Here is a 24,783-nt window from a genome sequence, read left to right as displayed (position 1 = left end):
ATAGTTCTAGGTTTCTAGAACTATTGGGATAGAGTGAACTAGAGTCTTTAATTATGTTTTCTGTAAATTAAATGCCACCTACTGTAGAATAACACTGGGTTTGTCCTTTCAAGTCTTGCTGCAGGGAACTTAGTTTACCTTAAAGCAATGTCCCTTCTGTATGGACACAGGAAGAGAGTTAATATTATGCTTTTGTAACTTGGGGGTTGATTGACTCCAAATAATATTTACTTCTGGGCATCTGCTTTCTTGACTCAGTTGCCCTTAGTTCCTAGCACCCCAAAAGCAAGATCCCAATGAGGAACTGGATGGATTCAGGGCAAGCTGTGAGCTACCCGACATCGAAATGGGCCAGGCCAAAGCTCCACAATACTCAACTATAAGTTGAGAGCATGGTCATAGACAAATGCTGTCATGATCCAAAAATAACGATGAGACTAGGACCCTGCTGGGGTTAGGAAGACTAACCTGACCTGAGGACTGTGGTCTGGAATATATAATGAGATGTCCTCAGGAAGAACCAAACTTTAAGTTTGATATATCTCTTACTGGTTTTTTTTTTTGGTTTTTGGGTCACACCTGGCGATGCACAGGGGTTACTCCTGGCTCTGCACTCAGGAATTACTCCTGTCGTTGCTCAGGGTACCATATGGGATGCTGGGATTTGAACCTGGGTCGGCCGCATGCAAGGCAAACGCCCTACCCGCTATGCTATCACTCCAGCCCCTCTTACTGTTTTTTTTTTTTAAATAAATTCATTAATTGAATCGCCATGAAAGGAAAGCTCTTTTAAGACAAAGATCTCATCCTTCTAGGAGATCTGCTGAAGGGAGAGATTTCATCTAAGGGCATATTTCTCCTTTCCTTAGTCCATAAACCTGTAAAAAATATAAACGTGCACGCGCGGAAGGGTGATGTGTGTTTGCAGGCTCTCGGGGCAGCTCTCTCTCCGTCTCTTTCTCTCTCTCTCTCTCTCTCTGTCTCTCTCTCTCTCTTTCTCTCTCTCTCTCTCTCTCTCGTTCAGTGCTTTCGAGTCACTGTGTATGGACCAGATTGGATGGCTCCTCCTTTGTGCTCTGCTTCTGTGTGTGCCACTGTGCTCTCTTCTCTCTGTCTTTCGATCTCTCACTCTGTCTCTGTCGTCTCTCCACTGGTCTCTTCTGATCTCTCTACCGATCTCTTCTGCTTCTCTCTCTGACTCTGACCCTTACTTCTGACTTTGACCCCTTCTGCTCTTACAGTCTTAGTTTATATAGCAATCACATCACATAGGGTGGTGATACAAATGTGGGTTGAACATTAACAAATCAACAAAGAGAGGTAAGGCCACTTCTCCAAGAGATTAACTCAAGGATAAAACTCATCTAAGGAGACTACTCCAGATTAGTAGGAGATCTACTTAAGGGCAGGATCCCAGCCAAGGTGTGTTGCTTTCTTCTTTCCTCAACAAGTAATCCACTTAATTAGTTGTGGTAAATCTACTTCTAATATTTCTAGCAGTGTCATTCTGTATGAGCACAGAAAGAGATATATCAAACTTAAAGTTCGGTTCTTTCTGAGGACATCTCATTATATATTCCAGACCACAGTCCTCAGGTCAGGTTAGTCTTCCTAACCCCAGCAGGGTCCTAGTCTCGTCGTTATTTTTGGATCATGACAGCATTTCTCTATGACCATGTTCTCAACTTATAGTTGAGTATTGTGGAGCTTTGGCCTGGCCCATTTCGATGCCAAGGTAGCTCACAGCTTGCCCTGGATCCATCCAGTCCCTTGTTGGGACCCTGCTTTTGGGGTGCTAGGAACTAAGGGCAACTGAGTCAAGAAAGCAGATGCCCAGAAGTAAATATTATTTGGAGTCAATCAACCCCCAAGTTACAAAAGCATAATATTAACTCTCTTCCTGTGTCCATACAGAAAGGACATTGCTTTAAGGCAAACTGTCACTGTAATCCCGTTGATCAACAATTTGCTCGTGCGGGCCCAGTAACGTCTCCATTCATCCTAGCCCTGAGATTTTAGCAGCCTCTTTTTACTCGTCCTTCCCAATGGTTGCCGCATTAGAGGCTCTTCAGGGTCAGGGGATTGAGACCCATCATTGTTACTATATATGGTATATGAATATGCCACAGGAAGCTTGCCAGGCTCTCCTGTGTGGGCAGTAAACTCTTGGTAGCTTGCCAGATTCTCCAAGAGGGAGAACTAGGCTATCAGATGTTGCTCGGCCGCATCTGCAGCCACGTGCTTCCGGGAATTTGGTTTTAAGTCTCTGGATGTTGGCTGTTGATGGGATTACACGGCTCCAGGGGCAGTTTCTGAGTGTGACTGCCTAGCTACTGGAAAATGGGGAATCTGGGTGGATGAGGCCCAGTCCCGATTCAAGCAGCCTTGGAGATCTCGGCCCTGGGTCCCGCACACCTGGGTTCCTTTGCCAGTTCCTTCATGCATGAGGCTCATCCGAACGTGTGGAGAGTGGCCTGAAGCATGGCTGTGGCTGGGTTCCGAAGGTCTTCAACTGCCAGGGTTCTGCTTGGAGTGGGGAGGGAAACTCAACCCACCCTCTCTGAGGGGCCCTGGTGAAGACATCCAGGCGCGGGGGCAAGAGACTGTGCATCACACGCTTCCAGAAGCTTGGTTTTATAGTCTCTGGGTGTTGGCCAGAGGCTATAATATATATGTAATATATAATATATTGAAAAACCTGGAAAAGTATAAGTACCATTACTTTGTGATTTTTGCAAGCTCCCCAGTGAATATTGGCTTCCCTGAAAAAAAAAAAAAACCAGAAACAAAACAAGAAACTGCCTTGGCAGAAGCCTAAAATCTCCATGTTTTTATTAATGTGGGCCACCCAGCAGTGCTGGAGGAGTGGCAGTGTCACTCCTGATGATGCTCATCTGTAGTCAGTACTTGATTCGTGATGGGGCCACCAGGGCTAAACCTCTTGGTGTTAGGGGATGTGGACGTGGAAAAAGGGCCACGAGGAACCAGGAAACATACTAAGGGCCTTTTCACATGTTAGGCATGTGTTCTAATCACTTGAGCCATAACCTTATACTTCATCTTACTTCTTTGTTTCCCTCCCATTTCATTTGTCTTTTATTCCCATTTTCCTAATTAAACAAGCTTTGTTTTAAAGGACCCAGGATATAGTTCAGTGGCAAAGCACATCCTTGCATCAAGAGGCCTGGGATAGATCCCTGGAATTGTAGAAAAAAATAAAGCTTAAAAAGTTTTTTTGCCACACCCAGTGGTGCTTAGGGGACTCTGCAGTGCCAAGGATCAAACTCAGGACTTTCTCATGCAAAGCAACTACTATAGTCCTTTGAGTTAGCTTCCTGGCTCGAAATGGAATTTTGTTTGGGGCCACACCCAGCAGTACTGGGCTTGGGGAGATACTCTCAGCTCTGTACTCTGCTCAGGTCACTTACTGGTAGTACTCAGACTATACAGTGTTGGGAATCAAATCCCAACCTCCTACAAAACATCCTCAGCCCAGCACTGTCTCCAGCCCCCAAAGCAAACCTTTGAAATAACATTAGAGGTAACTATTTTTTATAGGATCAAACCTCTCCAGGTTTTATTCAAAATAATTTGAAGCTTGTTATGCCCTAAATATTTATTACTGCTGAGAGACCCAGGAGATAAAATCAGGGACAACTCTGAGATTTTAAGTGCTTAGAAACAACTGTCAAAATTTGGGGGAGACAGACACGGGCAGCTGATATACAGTGGCCATGAATGCTACAATACATCCTATAATGCACAAACAGCCTCCAGCAAGGAATTATCTGGCCAAAAATGTCAATAGTGTTACTATTGAGAAACCCTGGTAGGTACAAATAATTGTAACTGAAGATTACTGAGAAGGCTGAGTAGCTTCCTTTGGAATGCAGATTCTCAAGCCAGTAAGGAGGGAGCCAACTATCAGGATCTGGATCACCAGATTCCCTGTTTTGTTGCTGTATGATTTGAAACTATTTATGCCATGAAAGCATTTTCCTTCTCTGGAAAAGGAGGCAAACAAAGTATCACTCTTTTTAAGCTGTGAGCTCCTTGGAAACATAGATCTAATTTTACCTGCCATGTCTGGTTCAAGAACTAGGGCCCAAGGACTGGAGAGATAGCACAGCAGGTAAGGCCTTGCATACTGCAAATCTGGGTTCATTGTCTGGCACCACATACGATCTCCTGAGCCCTGCCAGGTGTGACCCCTGAGCACTGCCAAATGTGTCCCCCTCCGCACTCCGCCCCCCAAAAATCTAGAGGTACTAAGTATTTAAGAATTTTATCAGGAGTTGTAGAGAATGTAATATATGAAAGGGTATGAAGGACTGTGGGCTGGAGCAATTGCACAGCGGGTAGGGCGTTTGCCTTGCACGCTGCCAACCTGGGTTTGATTTCTCTGTCCCTCTCAGAGAGCCCAGCAGTCTACCAAGAGTATCTTGCGTGCACGGCAGAGCCTGGCAATCTACCTGTGGCGTATTCAATATGCCAAAACAGTAACAAGTCTCACAATAGAGACAGACGTTACTGGTGCCTGCTCGAGCAAATCGATGAGCAACTGGATGGCAGTGATACAGTGACGAAGGACTGTGAGGAGAAAAGGAGCACCAGTAAATAGTAGGAGCTAGGTTGGTGCTACAATTAGGACATTCTGTCCTGTTGAACAAAGTTCACAAACCACCACCACCAAAGTCTGAGACGCTCATGGACGAAGGCAAAAACAAAACCAAAACCCACCCCATAACCATATCTGAAATACAAACAATATAACATTGTGCCAACCATAAAACAGAACCAAAGAGTTCCCTATTCTGGCAAGAGGGACTGTTGTCTTTCTGTTTTTATTGAAACTTATTTAGAAAGATGTGAGGGGAGATAAACAGAGACATATGTATTCAAGAAAGAACACAGGCTACTCCAGAACGGGAATAGGCCAGTAAATAAACAAAGATAAGCAGGCAAGATACTTGTTCCAGGGAGAACACCGGGTGAGGAGTAAACCGGGACTGCTGTTTCTTAATCCATCAGCTTCCAGCCCTTTCTTGATAATAAATTATTAAAGTATATTAAAATTTATATAAAGTAAATTTCACCATGAAATTCCCTCCATCTTCGAATGGGAGTTCCCCTTCCTTCCCAGACCGGTTAAAATCCCCCATCACAGAATCAACTCCACCTCCTACATTCTAAGCAGAGGAGTCTGGCTCCCTTGGACCAGGGGTTCAATGACCTAACACAGCCCAAGGCTTGCACATTCTTCCCAGCATCTCCTTCGCGACGACGCCCCGCTGTTACTCTTGATGTGCCCCCTTTTTTGCGGGAGACAATCGGTCCAACTTCGTTCAATTCCAGTGTGTTCTCGGTGGTTTTCGGATAGAAGGGAACAACAGGGAGCGCCATCTAATGGGTAGCTATTAGCTATGCCTCCAGGGAAACTGTCCAACGCACCAATGATTTCAAAAATTATGAGGCTTCCAGCCTCCTTACTAGACCATTTATTCTTAGGGGGAGTCTCTTCCCGGTTTCTTTGGAGAGAAAACGGAGCTTTTGGATTCTCACCGCCCGAGTTGTAATGCAGAGCAAGTTAGGTTGATTTTCTCATGAGTGAGGTACGCGCTTACAGCTGCAATCTCAAACAGGAGAAAACTTCTACAGGTGACAGTGGAGGTAGGACTCGCCTCAACGGGTTTACTTTTAGTGAGTGCATAACTAATGAGTGGATACCCAGCCACAGACACCGCAAATTGCGATTTCTCCGCTCCACACAGGGTCGAAAACTGGCCGCTGGAGGAAACCGAACGCTCCAGGCGGCTTCTCTCGGCGTCGCGCACGCGCGGGAGCCGCCAGGTTAGCCGTGGCGCCAGGGCCCGCCTCTTCCGGGCGGACTACAAGCCCCGGCTGTCCTCGCGCCGCGGCGTCGCCTGGAAACTCGCGCCAGACGGAGAGCGTTGGGTCGCCCCCTCCGCGCGCCTGCGCCGGGGCGGGCTGTGCGCAGGCGCAGTTCCAACGCCTGGGAGGAGAGGGCGGGGTGTCGTTCCCTTTCGCTGATGCAAGAGCCTGGTGCGGCGGTGGGAGAACTGTTGGCTGGAGCTGCGCCGCCGTCGGGGCCCGAGGCTGACCCGTCTGACTTCCCGTCCGTGCCGTGCCCACTCGAGCCGCAGCCATGTCCGGGGACGAGGTGAGGGACTGAGTCCGCCGCTCGGGCGGGGTCGAGGTTGCGACCGGGCGGCAGACCCACCCCGGCGGGGGAGACCAGGCCTGCGGCCTAGCGGCCGGACGCCGCCATGTGGGGTAGCCGGGCCTAGGCGACCCGGCGGCGACTCCCGGGCGGCGCGGGCTCGGCTGCTTCCCGCCGCCCTCAGCGTGGCGGCGCGCCGTGGCCGGCGTTTCCGGAGTGGCGAGCACGTTGGCTTGTCCGCCCCGAAGGGACGGCCCGGCTCGGGTCCCGACGGGACGGAATCGGGGCCGGCGACTCGCCCTGTCCAGTCGGTTTGACAGTGTCGCCCCCGCTCTCGGGGCTCTCGGGTGGGCTGACCGCCTTGGAAACTTTGCGGGCCGACTTGGTCTGGCCGGCGTCCGCCCTGGCGCTCGTCTCGAGGACTCTTCGCCTCAAAAAGACCGGGGGAGCGGGAAGACAGGGGTGGGGGTAGGGGATTCAGCCTCTCTGGGAGAGTTTGGGGGTGGGGAGGTCCCGGGATGGCGTCCGTGACCGCGGTGACAGCAGCGTCTGCGCCGCGGGCTCCCGCGACTCCCTTTTGGCCCGACCTCGCCCAGCTCCGGGAGACCCGGGCGGCCCCCGGTGCGAGCCTGACTGGGAGTTGGACTAGTTGATACTGACGCGGGGGCGGGGGGCGACCGCTGACCCGCCGGAGCCCCGGCCTTGATCGTTTGCATCGTGCGCCTGACTTGGCGGCTGCGTGTGGCTTGAGAGGTGGGGGGAGAGTGGGGGTTGCTTTGGCGAGAGGGGGAGGGAACTTTCGAGGCTGTCGCTGCCCCCCCCCCCCCCACGATGCGGAGGGTTTCCCGGCGTGGCGGAAAGGCCCGATCGCCGGGCCGGGTGGAGCCAGGCGAGCCCGGGCCCGCGCGGCGAGTGGCATCTTCCCGTTTGGGGAGAGTTCCGTCGCTCCGAGACGTGGGTTTTAGGAGGGATTTTGAAGACCCAAGTCGAGGACTTGGATTTCATTCTGGAGGACCCGTCCACTCTGGAGACTCGTTTAATTCTCAGAGAACCTATAAGGCGGTGTTACTCGCCCATTCTAGAGATGAGAAAGTGAAGCTGAGAGGGTCGTCCGCCAGGAGCCACGGGGACACCAAATTTAGCACTGTTGGCTCCATCGAGGTGACTTGGAGCTTCTCAGAGCGGCAGAGTCTGAAGGAAGTAGGTGGTTCTTGATTGAGGTCATGTGAGACAGTACTGTGGGATACTTTTTTCAAAAGTTCTGTCGAGTGACAGTGGTTCTACGTTTGTTTCTTCCCATTCGAAGATTTTTTTTTTAATTTAAATTTTAAATCTTTAATAATTTAACATTCCTGTGTAGTGCAAGGTGCTTTGAGATGCTAATCTGTGTGTGGCTTCTGTGGTAAAGTGCTTGTAAGAATTGGGAAATAGAAAAGATCTACGAGTTACTAGAAGAGGTGGAATAGACTTGGAGTTAAGTGGGTTGGAGGATGGACTTTTGGTGTTTTAGAAGTGGGATGTGATTTTCTAAAGAATGAGTTATGGTTTAAAATGTCAGGCAGAGATGCAGTGTTGCAGCAGAGAAGCCGATTCAGCAGCTTAGTACTTCTCAAGTCGACCAGTACAGCTTTATTAGTACTCTAAGGCCTAGAGAGGCGAATTTAAGATCTTGCAGCAAGTTAGTAGGATTAGAGCCCGGGCCCGTGGGATCTGCTCTGGATTTGTGTGTGCAGCTTCTGGTTCTCTGGTGCTATAGTCCAGGAAAGTGTTAGGCCAATTTTTTTGGGGGGAGGGGGGCCCCCAGGTAGAGTTAGAGCTGCACACCCAGCCTCACCTAATCAGGGCTTACTCTTTCCTGTCTCTGTGCTCAGGGATCACCCTGATAAGCTGGAGGACCCTGTGGGTGCTGGTGATTGAACTCTGGTCAGTGGAGTGCAAGGAAGTGTCTTATCCATTGTACTATGTTCTTCTGCTTCTCTTAGGCCAATTCCTGTTTTCCAGTACTTGTAAGGATCAAGTGAAAATAGGTACCTCCAAATGATTTCTAAACTGACAGGGGCTTCTCAGACTGGACTGGTCCTCTCTAATGGCAGTAATTTCTTTTTTACTTGTGTTACTTTTTGTATAGTTGACCTCTACCATAAACTGCATGCATATCTTTTTAAGCCCAGTAAGGAGGGACTAGGGAAATAGTATAGTAGGTAGGGCGCCTGCCTTGCACATGGCAGGTGTGAGTTCCCTCTCCAGCATCACATACATATAGTTTCCTCCAAGCATTGCCAGGAGTAACCCATGAGCATCAGCGAGTGTGGCCCAGAAAAAAAAAAACACAAAAAAAAATATAAAATTGAAAAAAAAAAAACCTAGTAAGGAAAAAAAGAATCCCCTTAAGTTTTTGCTACCTTCTTCCCTTCCTTTTTTCTGAGCGTTGTCAATAGCTAAGACTATTGCTTATTGTTAGGCTTTAACAAGGTGTCAGAACATCAGGTTTTCGCACAACATAATAAGGTGTTTATGAAACAAGCTTTAAGTTACAGTTTCTGATTAAAAATGGGATGTGTGCTATATGAAGTTTGTAAAGCAGAATACAAAGAGAAATTAAAATCTCCCAGAATCTTGTCATATCTAAAAATGACGGCACTTTTGTTCTGTTTATATTGCTTCTCTAGGGGTACTTTTAGTTCACCTGCCTTCTGAGTATGTTGTTCCCATAAAGTTGCGTTCTTGGGTAAGGTTTGCTGGATGAGTTTTAGATAGACTTCTAATCTGATGAAGTGGGTGGTTGTTGGGTAAGTTTTAAAGTCAGGATTACCATAGCTTGTGGTTTCTGGGATTCCTAGATTTTTGTTTGTTTTGATTTTTTTTTTTTTATATCCATACTGACTGCTCAGGACCTGCTCCTTTCTCAGTGCTGAGAAGCTGCCACAGCAGTACTCAGGGAATCATGTAGTGCCTGAATCTATCCCTGGGCCTCAAACAAGCAAGGCTCTGTTACTGACCCATCATGGTCCCCCCTCGCACCCTGTAGCCTCCCCCCCACTCCCCCTTCACTCCCCCTTCTCTTAATTTAGACTTTTTGCTGAGTGTTGTAAATTTTTTTCTGTTTTGTTTTGCTTTTGGGCCACAATAGTGCTCAGGAATCACTTCTTGTAGTGCTGGAGGGGACAGTATATGATGCCAGGCATTGAACCCGGTAGGCCCCTGTGCAAGGCAAGTACCCTACCCGCTGTACTATCTCTGGGACCTGGTGTGAATTTTTTTTTTTCCTTTTTTGATCACACCCGGCAATGCATAGGGGTTACGGGGTTACTCTTGGCTTATGCACTCAGGAATTACTCCTGGTGGTGCTCAAGGGACTATATGGGATGCTGGAAATCGAACTCGGGTTGGCCGAGTGCAAGGCAAATGTCCTACCCGCTGTGCTATCACTCCAGCCCCTGGTGTGAATATTTTTTAAATTTTATCTTATTTTTGATGTACACTAACGTGCCCTGTCATCACCAAAGTTCTCATTATCTTCCACCAATGTCCTTGTTATTTCTAGTCTCAACCTCTTCCTTTTCCACCATCCATTTAATAATCTCAATTTTATAATGCAGCGAATTACTCAGTAATGTTAGTTACCTTGTTTTATTTCTCTTTGAGTGGTCTGAATAAAATAAAATGGGTGTATGTCTGAATTACCAAGAGAGCCTTGTTGAGTGACGTTAATCATTTCAGTTTATAATTCCTGCCCCTTTGAAAAACTTCATGCAAATTATTACATAAAAATTTCCTGTAGAACTACAAACATTTTCAGAGGGTAAGAGGCAGTTGTGAGAAGCATCCCTGAAATCCCTGATTTCATCATCCCTCATCATTTGTCCTGCTTTATAACGAATGTTTCAGGAAACTTAGTACTTGCAAAAATGCAATAAATGAATTGCATTTATTACTAAATAAATTTAGTCCTGTCAGACAACCAAATTTATGTTGGCTAGAATGCTGTCTTTCCTTTTGTCAAATTACTGCATTTCTAAAATGAGAGTGAACTAATATAACTGTCTACATAGATTATCTGATGTAGCATTCCATGTAGGGCAATAATGTCCCACTAAATCAGCAGTGGGAATTCCTTCATCCTGGTTCTTTTGTCCTCCTTAAGCATGTGTAATGTTTTTCAGGCTGTATTTCAGAGCTGTTTTATAGTCTAGATCCTTGTTAAGGTAGTATACTTTCTTTGAAATTAGGTTACTTTACTTTCCAGATTGTTGTGTAGATTCTTCTCTTACTAGGTGAGGACATAATCTATTTTACCTTATTGTAGACATAGTTTGTTGGTTTCGATATAGTTTTCTAAATGTGCTTGGTACATAAATAAAGTTAATTAGAATCGGTTTTAGAATCAGAATCAGAATTTGAGGGAAAATTTTCCTGTTTTGGAAATTAGATCTCCTGAATTGATGAAATTCTAGTGATGGGTGTCACTTATGTAGACATGAGATAAAAATAACCTGAGAACTTTCAATATTCCAGAAGCAAAAAACATGGTAAAAGATTTATTAAAGCTTTTCTTACTGACATAGATGTTGCATGAAGACTATTGCTGGGTCTCTTTAATGTTTGTCTAAATTTTAGGATAAATATCCCCCCCTAATTTATTGGGCCAAGTCTGTTGTAGCAATCCCTACAAGATACTTACCTTAAAATGTGTAACCTGAGCCAGGGAGACAGCTGAAAGAGTTGGAGTGTATGCAAAGCTCTGGATTCTTCCCCTCACACCAAATGGTCCTTGACTACCTCTAGTTATAGCCCCCAAAAGAAAAATGAAAAATGAAAGCTCTAAGTAGACATTAGTTTTCTCATCCGTAAAGTGAAGGTTGCAACATAGAATGCCCCTTCCCTAAATTCTATGATTGATTCATTGATATTTAAGTTTGCTTGTGAAACTAAAAGTGAAGTGTTGTGTCTTGTTGTGACTTAAAAATGTAAAGACGTGAACATATTTCAGGACTGCTCCCTCTGTTTCCCTCTATGTATCTTCACAAGCATGTCTTGTGAAGATTCAGTATATTTGTACTTGGTTTGGGGCTTTTGCTTTTAGTGTTGGAAACTGAATCCACGGCCTCACATATTAAGAGGAGTACTTTACCACTGATTGACTTCCCTGGCAAGATATAGTATATTTGGAATGTGTCATTAAAAATAACCATTTGGGGGGCTGGAGCGATAGCACAGCGGGTAGGGCATTTGCCTTGCAAGCGGCCGACTCCGGTTCGATTCCCAACATCCCATATGGTCTCCTTAGCACTGCCAGGAATAATTCCTGAGTGCAGAGCAAGGAATAACCCCTGAGCATCACTGGATGTGACCCAGAAATAAAAGCAAAAATAACCCAATTTTGGTCCTTTTCTTTTTTTATTTTTTAAAACAGATGATTTTTGATCCTACTATGAGCAAGAAGAAAAAGAAGAAGAAGAAGCCTTTTATGTTAGATGAAGAAGGGGATGCGCAGACAGAAGAAACTCAGCCCTCAGAAACAAAAGAAGTGGAACCAGAGCCAGCCGAAGACAAAGATGTAGAAGCTGATGAAGAGGACAGTAGGAAAAAAGGTAGTTGTGTGCTGTGCCAATTTTGTCTTTGGGAAGCTTTGTTCTCTTTCATCAGTGTTTTGGATTTTGTGTATCCAGTGACCTCTCATCCAGATAAGGCTGTTCCAATGAAGTTGAGGCCATCAGCAGTCTGTGCATGACCTTGCTAGATTTCTGATAGACTTGGCTAAGAAATTCCCACTGAATTAGTAGCAGATATGATAAAATCTCATTATTCCAGGGCTGGTTTTCCAGTTTAACTTGTCAGATCTCTTCTCTAATTTTACTGGTGGCTCTATATACATGTAAGTAGAAAGAAGTAGCAGTAAAATGTTCATTTTTGTGATGTGTAAGTCTGAAAATATATAGAAGAGATTAAAATTGCAATATAATATGTTTGTAGTTAGAAAGTAGCAGTACCTCATCATTCTTGCTCTGACAGATACCATTGACTAATAGGAAAAATAAATGATTCAGTAAGCATAACTATGTCAATTAAGGATAAGACTTCTAGGGATAGAGAAAAATACATTCATTGAGCATCTGCCATGAGCTCAGCATCTTACATTAAAACAAAGAAAGCGATCTTGTCATAAGACATAATAAATTTATAAATAGATCCTTGAAAAACTTAATTGCAGATGGATCCTAAACTAGGTTAGGGCAGAAGAAATGGAAAACTTACTGAATAGAACCCATCATTACTCATTATAGCCTTATTTTAATGAATATTAAGTATTTTATAAGGCTTTTTGTTTACTGATTAGTATGTTGAGCTGGGCACTAGGATTTAGGTGGAAAAAAAGCATTTTCTTTGCTGTCAAGTAGGGAGATAGATAAGCAAGCTGGTAATAAGAACTTTAATTGGGTATTATCAAAGAACTGTAAGGGAATCTAACCCAGGATGGGAAAGGTAAGGGTAAACATTTAACCAAGATCTTGTGAGAGGGAACCATTAAGTGACTTACAGGTAAGAAATTATACAAAACTAGAGGGGAGGCACAACTATAGATATAAAGCTGTAAGTCTTGGAAATTCTGTCAGCACCCTGACTTAGTCTTGGGAACAGTGAGGCATAATATGCTCATATTACTAAATATGCTCAACATGGTCCCCTACTCATATTTTCCTCAAAGCTTTTGTAGTTGTGGAAGTACTACTGTACTAATATCAGATCTCTCATTCCTGGTGACTTGATAGCTGAAATAGATGGTGTAACTCATAGTTTGATGCTTTGCCTTCTATTTGTTATTAATTGATGTTCTCAATTTTATCTCTTTAGATGCTTCTGATGATCTAGATGACTTGAACTTCTTTAATCAGAAGAAAAAGAAGAAAAAAACAAAAAAGATATTTGATATTGATGAAGCTGAAGAAGGTGTAAAGGTAGTATTGCTTTCTTATTGAAGGTAAAATTTGATCTCTTGTAAGGTTGCTAATGGCTGATGTTTCTTCCTTTTTTTTCTTTCACTAGCTTTGTTTTTGTTTTTAAGTATTTAACCATTGTTAAGATTCTTTACTTAAGTCTGTGTCTAAATGGTTATTTTGAAGGGATTACAGTAGCTCATAAGTATGTAAATTTAGGTCTTACATGTTTTACATATTGAGTGCCTCAAAATAATTATAAAGTGCTTATTATTCTTAACTATACAGAGATTGACTGAGGGGAGATATTTCTGTAAGTGAGAAATCCTGTGGAGCAAATATTGCTGTGGTTTCTTCTGCTAAAATTTTGGTAACATACTGAAGACACAAATACATGTTTGTGCTTTTGAGTGTCAAAGAGTGAACCTCAGCTGTGGTAATTGGTGGCTAATTTTAAAGTCTGGAGAAGGATCAGAGCAGTCAGGCAGGTTTTTTAGAGTTACCCCGATTTTGTGCAAACTTGAGACATGATTATTTTATTACTGGTTGATTGCTTGTACAAATGTCTTAAAATTCTTTTGAAAGTACTTATATATTTAGGAATCTTTAGCATAGCCCACACATCTACTGATCAAACTTAGAATAATAGCAGTTTTATTGTAGAGAGAACAGAGTAAGAGTATATATATGTACTTTTTTTTTCCCCCTCTACCCAAGTTGTTCTTTGGTAAATGCTTAAACTAACATGTATCCCACACATAGAAAGAATGTGCACAGCAGTTAACTGAGTTTTTTTTTTTTGGTTTTTGGGTCACACCCAGCGATGCTCAGGGGTTACTCCTGGCTTTGCACTCAGGAATTACTCCTGGCGGTGCTCGGGGGACCATATGGGATGCCGGGGATTGAACCCGGGTCGGCCGCGTGCAAGGCAAACGCCCTACCCACTGTGCTATCGCTCCGGCCCCCAGTTAACTGAGTTTTAAAAACTTTTGATGACTTGTTAATCTAGCAGTTATGTAAATGGCAGTTACAGTAAATTAGGTCTTGTGTGCAAATTGCTAGGGATCGGACAAAAAAATATTTTTCCTGTTTGAAGGTAAGGTAGAGGTTTTTGTTTGGTAATTTAGTTTTTTTCAAAAAAGACAATTTTACTGCTATCTTACTGTCAATGTTTGGAGTTATCTTCTCTACAAATATAGGGAAATTGAGAAAGAGAAGTGTTAGATTTTAATGAGCAAATGAAGTTTAAATATCCTGGGTTACAGGTGACATATAAGTGCTATGCCACATTAAGACCTGGTTAACAGGGTTTTGCTGGTTGATATCTCTAATAGTTTTTGTTCTGAAGAGACTTACAAACTGTTTCCTATTAAGTATGTGCATAGTTTCTCCCCCATGTTTTTAAGTCACAAAGTAGGTTGTTACAAGTACCTTCATCCATCAGGCAAGGCATAGACACTACCTTAACAGTAAGTGCTCAAGGGTTAACCCCTGTCTTTTCACTCCAGAATTATTCCTGGCAAGCTCGGGGGACCGTATGGAATGCCAGACATTGAACCTGGGTTGGCTGCGTGCCAGGCAAATGCCCTACCAGCTGCACTGTGGCTCTGGCCATAGTTTTTTTTTTTTTTTTGTCTGGCCATAGTTTTTATGTTTGTTTTTGGGCCACATTTGGCGGTCTCAGGGAATATGTGGTGCCAGAATTGGCAGCATGTAAAAGAGCACCTTAATTCCTGTATTAGCTTTTAGCCTCTGTCTACATAAATTTTCAGACGATCCACATGTATTGCAAAAAAATCTGAGAAAATATTTTAGTGATGTTCTCTACCTTTAGAGTCTGAGCATAATTTTGGGAGCAGATTTACTGGGATAAAAAATGTGTAGGGGCTGGAGAGATAGCACAGCGGGTAGGGCGTTTGCCTTGCACGCGGCCGACCCAGGTTCAAATCCCAGCATCCCATATGGTCCCCTGAGCACCGCCAGGAGTGATTCCTGAGTACAGAGCCAGGAGTAACCCCTGTGAATCGCCAGGTGTGACCCAAAAAAGAAAAAAAAAAAATGTGTAATAGAATTAGAAGCTGACTAATGTATTCTGACATATTCAGCATACCTGTTTCATTTACTGCCATATTAGTCACTGAGTAATATCTGCTTTCTTACTTGTGTGTATCTTACTTTGTGTAAAAACAGCAAATACATGTGGCTATTATGGACAAATTTTATTTGTCCATAATAGCCATATGTAGCCTGACAACACCACATAGTTGGATTTGGGATCTCAAGACTTAGTTAGATTCATCTACTTTAAATGTTTCTGTTGATTAGAATTCTGATGATCACTACACCAATTGCCATAGTAGCTTAGATGTAGGCCCACAACTTATAGATACTGAAAATAAGGAAACATAATTTAGGGTAGGGAGTTGAAAAAGCTGGAGACTGAGACTGCCTTTCTGGAGTGCTTGGTGACTCATTTCTAGATGATGATTTGCCCTATTTACTTCCATGACTAGCAATTAATATTGGGGTCAAGCTTTACCTTGTTTCCATCTATTCATTAAGTAACAATAATTCTCCATGGGGCCAACCATTTTTCCTCTTTCATGATTTTTTTTTTCTTTGCTTTTTGGGTCACATCCGGCGATGCATAGGGGTTACTTCTGGCTCTGCATTCAGGAATTACTCCTGGCGGTGCTCAGGGGACCATATGGGATGCTGGGGATCGAACGGCCACGTGCAAGGCAAACGCCCTACCCGCTGTGCTATTGCTCCAGCCCCTCATGATGTCATGTTTTGAAGTGATGCTCAAAGACGACTCTGGTGCCAGATTGACTATAGTATAAAAATAAAATTATTTATATATATATACTTGGTCTTGTCCCGAGAGATTCTAAAATTCTTAGCATCTCTAGAGTGGTAAAGCTATCGTTTGAGTGCTAGGACATATCTCAAAGCACTGGAGCACATGTAAGGATCCTGGCTTCCTTCCTGGTACCCCATCCTGGCACCCTGTTCCCCTGAGAACACCATCAACAGCTGGAAGTAGTCCCCAAGCAACAGTGGATGTAGCCCCAAATCAAATAGAAAACAGGTATTTTTTGAGATGGCTGGGAGCTCCTGGGTCCTCAAAAATTGAGCTCATGATTAGAGGATTGGAACTTCCACACATACAGCCAGTCAGAAAGACTAGCTTGAATTCAGTTACTCAGTTACTCTGTCATGCCTACCTAATGAAACTACTGTAAACTTCTCTCAGCATTGGAAATTAGAGGGCTGGAGAGATATCTCAGAGGGCTGACCACATGCTTTTCATGCTGGAGCCACAAAATCTGTGTCTACACCACATGGTTCCCTGAGCACTGTCTAGAAGTGGCCCCTATTACACAAACTAGAATTGGGAGAGCTTCCTGGTAAGTAGAGTGATGATCTGGAGAGGAGATAAGCCCTGTGCCTGTCTCCCTTCATTCCTTCCTTTTATTATGCATCTCTTCTATTCCATTAGGCTATTACTTAGGTGTAGCTTTACTAATAAAATGATAATAGTGAAGCCAGTATATTCCAGAGTTCTTTGAGGCGTTCTAACAAATTACCACCTTACGGGCCAGGGAGATTCTGAATTGGTAGCCAACTCAGACATAATGGGTAAGCTGGGGACCATCCTATAGATTGTTTCAGATCACCTCTAAGTGGGGTGAGTCTTACTAGATTTAGCCCTTCAACTGGGTGGTGTCATTACTGAATTGTTACTTACTGTAAAAGAGTTGGAGAATTTGTGTAAGAAAAACAAAGAACTGTTGACAGCATTAGAATATTTAAAACTTCTTTAAGATTCTCCTGGGGTAGGGGTGTAGTTCAGTAGTAGAGTATTTGTTGTACAGACAGACATAAGTCCCTGGGTTTAGTCCCCAAAACTACAGGAAATAACAATGTATATTCCTAAATACTACTCATGCTGAAGATTGCAGTCAGAAGGTAAGTTTCTGATAGAATCCTGGTTTGGAAACAGTTATTACAAGATTCCAAGGTAATGAATAGGAGAAAGGATAAGATTTAAAAAAAAAAAATGTCTTGAAGGATTTCCAGTTAGGGCCAGAGAGTTTGGTATAGGCCTTGAATGCAAACCTCAGTTGGTTCGGTCTCTAGCACCACATGGTCCTCTAAACACTGTTAGGCAAGCATCTATGCCGAGAGTCCCCTACCCTCCTAAACACTGCTTAGGAGGCCCAAATAGCAAAGAATTTCTAAGTATAAAAGATACTTCTTATAACTCTTGTTGATCTTTAAAAACTTACAAATATCAGGAAAATGTCAGCCCATATCATTTATAAAGTTCTAGTATCAAAATGTTGAGATTCTTAACTGCAATTTTTTAGGATCTTAAGATTGAAAGTGATGTTCAAGAAACTGCTGAACCAGAGGATGACCTTGATATTATGCTTGGGAATAAAAAGAAGAAAAGAAAGAATGTCAAGTTCCCAGATGAGGATGAAATATTAGAGAAAGATGAAGGTAGGTGATACTGGAAATACGAGCAGCCTGTTTCTAGGTTACTCAAGTGTTTGTTGTTGACCTTGTCTGTTTAAAGGGGGGTGTGAGGCATCTTTTTATTTATTTGATTTTTGGGCCACACCCTGTGGTGCTCAAGGGTTACTCCTGGCTCTGCACTCAAGTATTTTTGGCAGTAGTGTTCAGGGGACCATATGTGATGCTGGGGATTAAATCTGGGTTGGCTGTGTGCAAGGCAAGTGCCCTGCCTACTGTACTATCTCTCTGGCCCATGAGGCATTTTGTAAATCTTTTATACCCCTATTGTTTTTACTGCTTGATAGTGGAAACTAAAAGGAAATAGTATCTAACTTGATGTTAACAGCTATTGGGGGGAGGGGGGAGGACTGAGAAGTTTTGATTATGTTGCAAACATGCTGAATCTGGCTCTTAGAAAATTTACTATAACAGTTTTAAATTGCTTGAACACATAATTTGCATGCAGGAGGCCATGGTTCATGTTTGATTCCTGGCATGTCATTGTCCCCTGTGACACTGCTGGGAGCAAGAACTGGAGTAGCCCCTGAACACTGCCCGGTGTGGTTCAGCCCAACCCTCTTTTAAGGTTTTTATGAAAGCTATAATATCCCTGCCTTTAAGAATTAAGAGAGGTATTAACCTTTGTGGTTGATACTATTGTGATTCTAGTTGTGGAAGGAAGACAGATGTCTTTTTACACGTTCTTTTCTCTAGATCTCCCTCTCCCACTACCTCCTCATTCTTACAGTCTTTGTTATCTGTAGCTTTAGAAGATGAAGACAGCAAAAAAGATGATGGTATCTCATTCAGTAACCAGACAGGCCCAGCTTGGGCAGGCTCAGAAAGAGACTACACGTATGAGGAGGTAAGACAGTCTGTTATGAAAAGGGACTAAGTTGTTTACTAAAATTAAAAAAAATAAATTAGATTGGATAGACCCTGGAATACAAATTAGTAGTGGGACAGACCCCAGAGAAGTCATACTGCTGTCTGCCCAGAGTGAGGCCCTATTTGTAATGCTCACTTGTTCCCATCTGAATCTGAGGACATGCAGCCCTTTGGGATGGGGGTGGCTGATTGGAGGCCAGGATTATCTGAAATTCGCTTATTTGGGCTTTACCATGTTTCATGCACTTTCCCTTAGAAACAGCAGAATTGGTAGGGACTTTTATTTAATATTGAACAAAGTTAGCAACAAGGGATTGCTTAACTTCCATAATGAACCAAATCCTGGATGTGGATTGAGTCCTACCCTCTGGGTACTCATGGCAGAACACGAAGAATGCACATGTATGTAATGTGAAAGATTAGTTTGCTCTGCTTGAAGGGTAATAACGTGATTCAGGTGGCATGTTTATACTTCTGGGTTGTCAGTAATCATTGTGCATGCATACCCCTTTATCTTTAGTTACTGAATCGAGTGTTCAACATCATGAGGGAAAAAAACCCAGATATGGTTGCTGGAGAGAAAAGAAAATTTGTGATGAAACCTCCACAGGTTGTCCGAGTAGGAACCAAGAAAACTTCTTTTGTCAACTTTACAGATATCTGTAAACTGTAAGTTGGTTCATGAATTGGCCCCAAATACTGATTCTCAATAGCAATTATGTTAAATTGGGACTCATTTTGAACAGAGAGAAAATGCACTGATTTTATTTGCTCTTGGTTTGGGTTTTTGAGCCACATCTGGTGGTACTGGGGAGTCTCTCCCAGCAGTGCCGGTGGTTGAAGCTTGGGCTACTGCATGCAAAGCATGGGGAGATTGTCGTCGTCGTCGTCGTCGTCGTCGTCATCATCATCATCATCATCATCATCATCATCATCATGATCCCCATCATCATCCCGTTGATCGTTGAATTTCTTGAGCGGTCTCAGTAACGTCTCCATTCGTCCTAGCCCTGAGATTTTAGAAGCCTCTCTCTACTCGTCCTTCCCAATGATGCCGCATTGGAGGCTCTTTCAGGGTCAGGGAATGAGACCCAGCTTGTTACTGGTTTTGGCATATGAATACGTCATGGGGAGTTTGCAAGGCACTCCCATGTGGGAAGGAAACTCGGTAGCTTGCCAGTTTCCCCCACAGGGAGAAGTAGGCTATAAGATGTCGCGCGCTTCCAGGAGCTTAGTTTTAAGTCTCTGGATATTGGCCGTTGATGGGATTACATGGCTCCGGGGGGGGGGGGGGGCAGTTCCTGGGTGTGACCGCCTAGCTACTGGAAAATGGGAAATCTGGACGGAAGAGGCCCAGTCCCGATCTGAGTGGGCTTGGAAGTCTCAGCCCTGGGTCCCACATACCTAGATTCCTCTGCCAGTACCTTCATGCGTGAGGCTCATCCGAACGTGGAGAGGGACCTTGAGCATTGCTGTGGCTAGGGGAGATTGTAGTTTGGATATATTTTTTCAATTAACTGGTGTCAGAACTTTATTATTATTATTATTATTTTAATCAATAATAGGGTTGTGATAAGCCAACTCATGCTGTCCCATGAAAGTAGATCCTAATCAGATGGGGTAGAGGGGGCCGAAAGTAATCCTCAGGATCCTGGGGCAGGCAGACCAGCATGCAAGGGCAGACCCTGGAGCTCTGGGACTGCAACCTGCATACCTGTGATTAAATTAGGCAGTTGTTGCCAGGTTGAGATTTCTGCTTTCCTAATTACCATCACTGTTCAGATGCCCTCCTGTGTCACCCTGGATTTCATTCCTGAGCCTGTCTTCTCAGAATCCTTAGTTATATCTTTTCTGTGACGTTCCTTCAGGCACCTGTTTGTTCCTCAATTTCATTTTCTTTCTCATTTTGCGTTTTCTGTCCTCAATTTCATACATCATGCAGGCTATAAAGAAAAACATTGTTAAACAAAAACTATTATTACTGAAAATTCTACCTGCTACAGTGAAGCCACTTGTTACACTTACAAAGTGTTGCTTAAAAGCTTTAACTCTTGGTCTTTGGGTCATGCCTGATGCTCAGTGATTACTTCTGGTCTGTACTCAGGAATTCCTGGTTCTGTTCTCAGGAATTACTCCTGGTGGTGATTGGGGGGACCATACAGGATGCTAAGGATCTAATCAGGTCAGCTGCATGCAAGGCAAGAACCTTACTCACTGCACTCTCTAGGCCCTACACATAGTTTTAAATAATTAGTATCATACTGTTTTTAACCTATTTTTCTTTAATATATTGTAAAATTTTTACCCATAACATTAAGTAGTCTACTTTTAATAGCCACACTACGTATTCTTGTAGTTCCTTAGTTAGATATGGCTGTTACCAGAGTTTCATCATCATATGGTAAGATTCAGGGCATACTCATATAAATGTATACTGGCACTTACTCAGAATACAGCCCAAGTTTCCAGGATGGGAAAAATATTCCCTGAATGGAACTGCTGCGTTAAGAGTATTCTCATGACAAATATTGGCATATTGTTTTCCAAAAACCTGTACCAATTTATATTCCCAGTAGCAGCATTGTGGAAACTTAAATATATTATATTTTCATTAACCCTAACATACTGCATTCAGGGGAAAACTTTTTTTTTTTTTTCTCCAGAAATTGTAGGTGGATCTGCTTATTAGAACAAGTTCAAATGGGCCAGTAGTAGGGGCCGGAGCAATAGCACAGCGGGTAGGGCGTTTGCCTTGCACGTGGCCGACCCGGGTTCAATCCCCGGCATCCCATATGGTCCTCCAAGCACTGCCAGGAGTAATTCGTGAGTACAAAGCCAGGAGTAACCCCTGAGCATCGCTGGGTGTGACCCAAAAAGCAAAAAAAAAACAAAAAAAACAAATGGGCCAGTAGTAGAGTTCATGCCTTGCAGTGCATGCATGGAAGACTTGGGTTCTTTCCCTGGCACCACTAAAAAATTTATATAAATAAAAACAGGATAGAATGGATCGGCCATAATTTAACCACTCCCATCTGCTGAATACTTAAAAATGTTTTTTAAATTTTCTGTTGAACCATTAAATTCTCTATATACTATCAAACAGGAAATGTGTAGCGATTAGCTTGGTGATAGCTCAAAGGATTCACTGTATACAAACTTTGCATATGCATAGGAGGTTCCCAAGAGCTGAAACTAGCCACTGTACACTGCTGGATGTAGTTCAAAGACAAAGCATTATTTTGTTGTTGTTGTTTTGCTTTTTTGGGTCACACCCGGCCATGCCCAGGGCTTACTCCTGGCTCTGCACTCAGGAACGACTCCTGGTGGTGCTCGGGGGACCATATGGGATGCTGGGAATCAAACCCGGGTTGGCCACGTGCAAGGCAAATGCCCTACCTGCTGTGCTATTGCTCCAGCCCCCCCAAGTATTATTTTAAAAAAATTTTTAAAGGAGATATTATAATTGACAATTATGCTTTTTGATCCCTTTACCTTCCTTCCCAAAGATGCTCGCCTCTAAAGTTGGTGTGTACATTCATGTTCTAGGCATTTAATCCATATGTCTGTACTTAAAAGAATAGCAGGTAATGTTTCATGGTTTCATGTATGTATGTTTTTCATATATGAATTACTGTAATTTACCTATTTGAGTAATCAGATTAAAAATGGAACAGGATGGTTTTTTAGAATTTTGGTTAGATTCCATGGAAGTTTTATATATTCTACTTTCTTTTTAGATTACATCGTCAACCCAAACATCTTCTTGCATTTTTATTGGCTGAATTGGGTACAAGGTAAGAAAGTATATTCACATTTATACAGTTAAGTATTATTAGATTTTGTGGCTATCTCTTATTTCAAAATATAGCTAACACACTTAGAAAAATCATTCACCAGATTGATCATTATCAGAGGAACATAGAGGCCCGAGTTAAAAGGAAGTCAGTTTGTACAGAAGCACTTAACTGCTCAGGGAGGTTCAGAGATCATCTGAACAGAACAGCTGGTATAGCAAATGGCATGGCACTACACAGTTAGCTGGTTGTCATTAAAATTATTAGACATTTTTATGAATAATTTATTAGATTTCAGAGGAAGTCATTTTCTTTTTTCTCCTCCTACCCCCTTTAGTTTGTGGGTCATACCTGGCAGGGCTCTGGGTATCATGTGGGGTACGAGGGATCAATCCTGGATCACTGCATGCAAGGCAAGTACCCTGCCCGCTTTACTCTTTCTGGCCAGAAGTAATTTCCTTTCTTTTCTTTTTTTCCTTTTGGGCCACCTGACTATGCTCAGGACTTATTTTTGGCTCTGCTCAGGGACCACTCCTGGTGACTGGAACTTTCTCTTAGTTTTTCAGTTGGTTGAAATTGGGTTTTGCAGTGTTTTATATTTGGAGGGAGGGGGGGACACCCAGCAGTGCTCAGGGCTTACCAGGGACCAAACGTGGCGGGGAGTGAGCTCAGGTCTACCAAATGCAAGCCAAATGCCTTAACCTGCTATACTCTCTTCAGCCCCTGAAACTTGGCTTACTGTGAGGAAATATTAGTAGATAATCAGGTACCAATTGCTTACAAATTTTGAGGAATTACGTAGTGGAAAATGGCCACAATTTCTTCTTTGCTATTGAACACACATACATACACATACACATGTGTCTGGGGCCACTCCCATCAATGCCTGGCTGTTTAGGAACTATGTTGTATCAGAGATGAAACATGGGGCCTCCATGGTAGGTATGCACTCCAGCCCTCTGAGCTATCTCCTTTGCCGTGTGAGTATTTTAATCGGAAGTTTAAAGGGTTCAGAATTTGGGAAAAAAGTGATGAAATGTTTTTGTTTTTTTACAGTGGTTCTATAGATGGTAATAACCAACTTGTAATCAAAGGAAGATTCCAGCAGAAACAGATAGAAAATGTTTTGAGAAGATATATTAGTAAGTATACAACTTCTCTTTTTTTGAGGAGTTGTTAGGATAGGACCACATACAGCTGTGCACAGGGCTTACTCCTTGCTCTGCTCTGGGGTTCTGAGAATGGGACCCAGGTCAGCTGCAAGGCAGTGCTTTACCCACTATACTCTTTGGCCCTCTTTTTCTCCCGTTCCTCCCCTCGTGTTTTTGGGCCGGACCGGGCAGTGCTTAATGATCACACCTGGAGGTGTTCATGGGACTATAAGTGGTTCTTGGGATTGAACTGGGGATGGCTGTGTATAAGGCAAGTGCCTTAACCCTTGTACTATCTTTTCAGCCCCTACAGTTCCATTATTCACACATCACCATGAATTGTTCTCATTAGGCTGAAGTATTCTAGGCAGAGCCATTACCTTGTATGTAATAAAGCTAGAAAGGCTGGTCTTTAAAAACTGGAACAAATGATAGCACTAAGAGGAAGCCTTTGCAGAGGAGCAGGGTTTTTTATTTGCTTAGGCCCAGCATTTAAGGCTGCTCGTTGGTTCCAGGCCGGAGGCCAAGTCAGAGGAATTTAACTGAAATTTGACATTGGCAGATCTATTCCACCTCGGAAAGCTAGCATGTTTTCTGAATGACTTCTGTAGATGGAACCAGGAATAGCATCTCGCTAACTTCCTTGCATTTTCGGACCAAAGGAACTTTCTTTAAATTTATGATTCATTACTGAAGCATCATAACAGTTTTTGCTCCTAGAAAATCTAAACTCAACTAAACTAAACTTAGCCCGTAGTTCAGTGTAGAAGGTATGTTTCAGAGAACTCTGCCTCACTGTGGTCACTGGATAATTTGTGTATATTTTTCTGCAGAGGAATATGTTACCTGTCACACATGCCGATCACCAGACACAATCCTGCAAAAGGACACCCGACTCTATTTCTTACAGTGCGAAACTTGTCACTCTCGATGCTCTGTTGCCAGCATCAAAACCGGCTTCCAGGCTGTCACAGGCAAGCGAGCACAGCTCCGTGCCAAAGCTAACTAATTTGCTAATCACCACTGATTTTTCGAAGTGTGTTGTGGAGATTTGGCTGGACAGGTTTACCGTCAGAAAGGATATACCATTGTATTAAAACAAGATAGAAAAGCTGCCAACGTCTTTGGCACATGGCTGGTTGGTCCGAAATCCTTGCAAGATGCCAATGCGCAAGCTGTTGACATACTCATTGCCTACTTAAACAACTGTCAGAAACATGATGGGGTAAGGAGGTGCTTTTTTAAAATCGTTCATAGACTTCTGTAAAATGCAAGATAAATTAAAGTTATTATAACAGTGATTATTTCAA

At 43.2% G+C, this 24,783-nt stretch overlaps 1 protein-coding gene across 1 annotated transcript; it reads left to right on the top strand.

Moving 5' to 3' along the window:
* The first annotated feature begins 6,017 nt into the window (after positions 1–6,017).
* On the top strand, positions 6,018–24,783 carry EIF2S2 (eukaryotic translation initiation factor 2 subunit beta). Its single transcript, XM_004612559.3, has 9 exons — positions 6,018–6,181; positions 11,595–11,772; positions 13,034–13,137; positions 17,490–17,625; positions 18,405–18,505; positions 19,049–19,197; positions 22,266–22,322; positions 23,379–23,464; positions 24,307–24,783. Exons 1-9 carry the CDS (start codon positions 6,167–6,169, stop codon positions 24,480–24,482), a joined length of 1,002 nt encoding a protein of 333 aa, XP_004612616.1. The 5' UTR covers positions 6,018–6,166; the 3' UTR covers positions 24,483–24,783.

The sequence above is a fragment of the Sorex araneus genome, chromosome 5, assembly GCF_027595985.1.
Source record: "Sorex araneus isolate mSorAra2 chromosome 5, mSorAra2.pri, whole genome shotgun sequence".
NCBI lineage: Eukaryota > Metazoa > Chordata > Mammalia > Eulipotyphla > Soricidae > Sorex > Sorex araneus.
This window is presented reverse-complemented; position numbering and strand designations above follow the sequence as displayed.